This window comes from Gossypium raimondii, chromosome 11 (genome assembly GCF_025698545.1).
Source record: "Gossypium raimondii isolate GPD5lz chromosome 11, ASM2569854v1, whole genome shotgun sequence".
NCBI classification, from domain to species: domain Eukaryota; kingdom Viridiplantae; phylum Streptophyta; class Magnoliopsida; order Malvales; family Malvaceae; genus Gossypium; species Gossypium raimondii.
Genome location: NC_068575.1, coordinates 43300549 through 43304020, shown reverse-complemented (window position 1 = coordinate 43304020; position 3472 = coordinate 43300549). Strand labels below are relative to the sequence as shown.

Sequence of the window (3472 nt, the reverse complement as noted above, 5' to 3'; positions counted from 1 at the left end):
AACAATCTAACTCCTAATACAAAATATCCATAATACTTTTACTATTTGTTTCCACGATGAGAAGATAATATGCATATTATGCATCTTACAATATTAAAATTAAAAATAAAAAAATAATGGAAATCAATGTAGTCAAATCCATATCAGTTCTAGTTGTAATTTTTTTTGGACCGATAAAATTTTAGCTTGTATCAGTTGTACCTAATTTTGATTTCACTTGTTAAAATATTTAATAAAAATTTTAAATTTAACTTAAACTTTAAATGAAATTTTTGAACTTACCTTTGGAGTGTTTAATATGGGATAATTATTTACTTTAATTTGTTGAATGCTTAATTTTTATTTGTAAAATTTGTTTTATATAATTGGTAAATATTTTATATATTTAATTTATTTAATTTCATTCCTTTAATATTTTCTATAATTATTTATTAATCTGAAACGGTATATTCTATAGAGTGAAAAAAAGATGCATTGATTACCTTAAATAAAACTTCAAACAACCAACTAAGACGTTCAACCAAAACTACTGAAGCAGGATTTTCATTTACAGATGGTGGGAATGCGGTTTTTTATTTCATATAAAAATTTGAAAGCGGGTGACGTCAAAATTGCATGAACTGATTGCGTGTGGGTCCTTAGGTGCATGCTCATCCTCTAAAATATTGTTGTGCATGATCTTATAAAAATCAGACTTCATTCTATTCATCCTTTTACTTTCAATTTGAATTACTCTGCAGATATTCATGTTTGATGAAACAATCAAGACAACTCCATGCAATACATGAATCAAGAAGGAAAGCAAATAATAACATAAAACTGGAGACGATATAATATTTATTCACTTCTTAATGCCTATTAATAAGCATTAACCTTCCTGCAATACTTTCTGATCTCACCCTTGTAGCCTGTCAATGGTGAGATATTTCCCATCTTAATCATGGACTTGGCAAATTGTTGAAAGAACAGTTCCTGGTTGTAAGCGTATGTCTTCACCAACTCCCTTGATTCAGCATTTTTAGTGAACAAAACTTCGTCAGAGCTGAGCAGACCCTTGTAGGCCAACAAGTTCTTGAAGTAGCTGTTATCAAACTTCACAGGGCTCACAAAATCCAAGAAAAACAGGTTCTGGTCACCACCTGATTTTGGACAATGGGTGCGCAAATGTGCGGCATATGATTGGTCAAATGTGTAGTCTGGTTTTCCATTGCCTGCTTGGTTGTAAAGCCTCTGCCTGAAGCTGGTGCATCGAGCATTTCCTATTGTGTGGCTCCCTGCATAAAAATAAAACATGTTCTCTGACTTTTGCCTTCTTTAGAACATATCAGTGCAAGATTTGGAGTCGAGTAAGTTTACCGGAAAGTGCTACGAGATCGACGATGTCGAGGCCTTGTAGCTTGAACTTGGTGAGAATTGTTTGGAATGTGTTGTTTGGGGCAGGGATATTGTTGTTAGAGCCACTCAAGCTTGCATCTCTGGAGTCCCTTCTTCCAAGAGGGACATCCCAATTAGGTCCTCCAGTCTGCAAATGCCAAAGGAGTTAATTCAATGCAAATGCTTTGGCTAAGCGTAATTAGAGCATGGGCAGGACTTACAAGAACAGTAGAATCTCTAGCAGCCAGTGCCATAATATCAGCACATGATACCGTATGAGGACACTCTTTCTCTATTGCAGCTTTGATCTCATCTATGACTTCGAATCCCCTAGCCGAATCACGGTTAGGGTTCGACCTCTTTTCGCTAATTATAGTCCCACTGCTATCTAGCAAGACTGATGCATCACAACCCTGTGACAAAAACCAAGCGTTAAAAGGTATTAATTACTTTTGTGATACACTGAAACTGTTACTCCAGATGTGGCCAATATATAAAGCAAGACCTTGACAAAGCAGTCATGGAAGTGTAGCCTTAGCAATGAAGCAGCCATACGAGGATCCTCCGCGACAGCTTTAGCTACAGAGTGTTTCACAATCTCTTGAGCTTTCGGACATGAATGATCGTAAAACTGAGGGTAGAGGTACCCTCCTCCTCCATATGTCTTGCCTGACAAACAAAGGGGAACAATGGCAAGAAGAGAAAGAACTGTGATAAAGCCCATAGAATGAGCCATATTGGTCCTACTAGCTTCCTAGTTTGTTTTTGGCCTTTTAACTTAAATATTTTCTAGACCAAAGTTGAAACAGCTGAAGAAATGTGAAGAGGAATGTTGAAAACTTGGTTATGATGAGAGGTTCCAAGGGATATATGGGTATTTATAAAAGGGACTAGTTCGTTTGAATGGTCGTCGAACAGATGAAAACAGTATTAAGTAAACTAGCTTTGCATAATTCAGAAAAACAGGAAAGAAATGGTTAAGGTTGGAGTTAGTATAGTAATATGCCAATATTTGCATGCTGCTGTTGACCAGTTCCCCTGAAATGTATTAGTTGTAAGCTAATCACCCTTATTTCTTTAGGCATATGATTAATCATACAATAAAACTAGCTTTTGGATTAGTTCATTACGTATCCCTGTAATATATGTATAATTCAAATATATTTAAATCAAACACATACTCGTATCTAACAGGGGACAGGCTTACCTACTTCATTGAAAATAAATCCAAACTCATAATTTCTTTGACTAATCTGAATCATCAAACTTCATTCGACAGTGATTCTAGCTGTAGTACTAAAATTTTACTGCTTTTGTCACATGTTCAAAGGCAACAATTAAGCAGCACATGGCAATCATTTCTTTTATCTCATTGGAAGGATCAACAAAAGAAATAGAAGAGTTTGTAAGTAGAAAAGATGGTTGATTCCTATACGAAGTAATACAAGTAAAGAGACAAGCATAGTTATCTTCCCTTCAATGTCTGAGATAGCAATATTAAATCTGTTTGCTTCAATTAATCTCACATTTCAAAGTTAATAAAGTTCCAAAATTATTATAATCTTATATTTCCAACAATATTAAAATTTTAAATTACTTGTTATAAAATTTAAATTTCATAATTACAATTAATAATTTAAAAATATATGTTATTTTACTGAATTTATTGTTGACTTTAAAAGTTCATCTTTGATGAAAGAAATAATTAATTCTGATGTCTAAAATTTTACTTTCAACAAAATAATCAAATATAATAATGTTACATTGCAATCATCATATTACAAATATAATTTTACGTAATCTTAATTTTACTCTAAATACTTTCCTTTTTGGTTGGTTGTCTGAATCTCCACATGGAACCCAAAACCTACCCATATCAGTAGATATATATCCATTAAAAGGAACCCCTACTGTCCTTTTGTTCACACACACACAAAAGGCACAAAGACCCCATTTTTCATTGCAGGAGATTGGACTAATTATTACTCAACTGCGGGGATATTGATTATGCCGTACTTGAGATTTTTTAAAACTGAAATAGGTTGCGTCTTACTAGTTACTGCTTGCATTCTTGGTTGAGCCTCTTCTAACCTAACGT

General features: G+C 33.8%; 1 protein-coding gene across 1 annotated transcript; it reads right to left on the bottom strand.

Moving 5' to 3' along the window:
- Positions 1-680: 680 nt before the first annotated feature.
- On the bottom strand, positions 681-2206 carry LOC105803768 (peroxidase 72). The gene is made up of 4 exons (XM_012636162.2): positions 1880-2206; positions 1596-1787; positions 1357-1522; positions 681-1274 (listed from the first exon to the last, which is right to left on the bottom strand). Exons 1-4 carry the CDS (start codon positions 2108-2110, stop codon positions 859-861), a joined length of 1005 nt encoding a protein of 334 aa, XP_012491616.1. The 5' UTR covers positions 2111-2206; the 3' UTR covers positions 681-858.
- Positions 2207-3472: the final 1266 nt, after the last annotated feature.

Excerpts from the sequence above, each read along its gene's own strand:
- LOC105803768 (XM_012636162.2), bottom strand. The coding sequence starts at position 2,110 with ATGGCTCATTCTATGGGCTTTATCACAGTTCTTTCTCTTCTTGCCATT. Across the intron at positions 1,788-1,879 it reads TCCATGACTGCTTTGTCAAG|GGTTGTGATGCATCAGTCTT; the intron begins GTCTTGCTTTAT and ends TTTTTGTCACAG. Across the intron at positions 1,523-1,595 it reads CTAGAGATTCTACTGTTCTT|ACTGGAGGACCTAATTGGGA; the intron begins GTAAGTCCTGCC and ends TGGCATTTGCAG.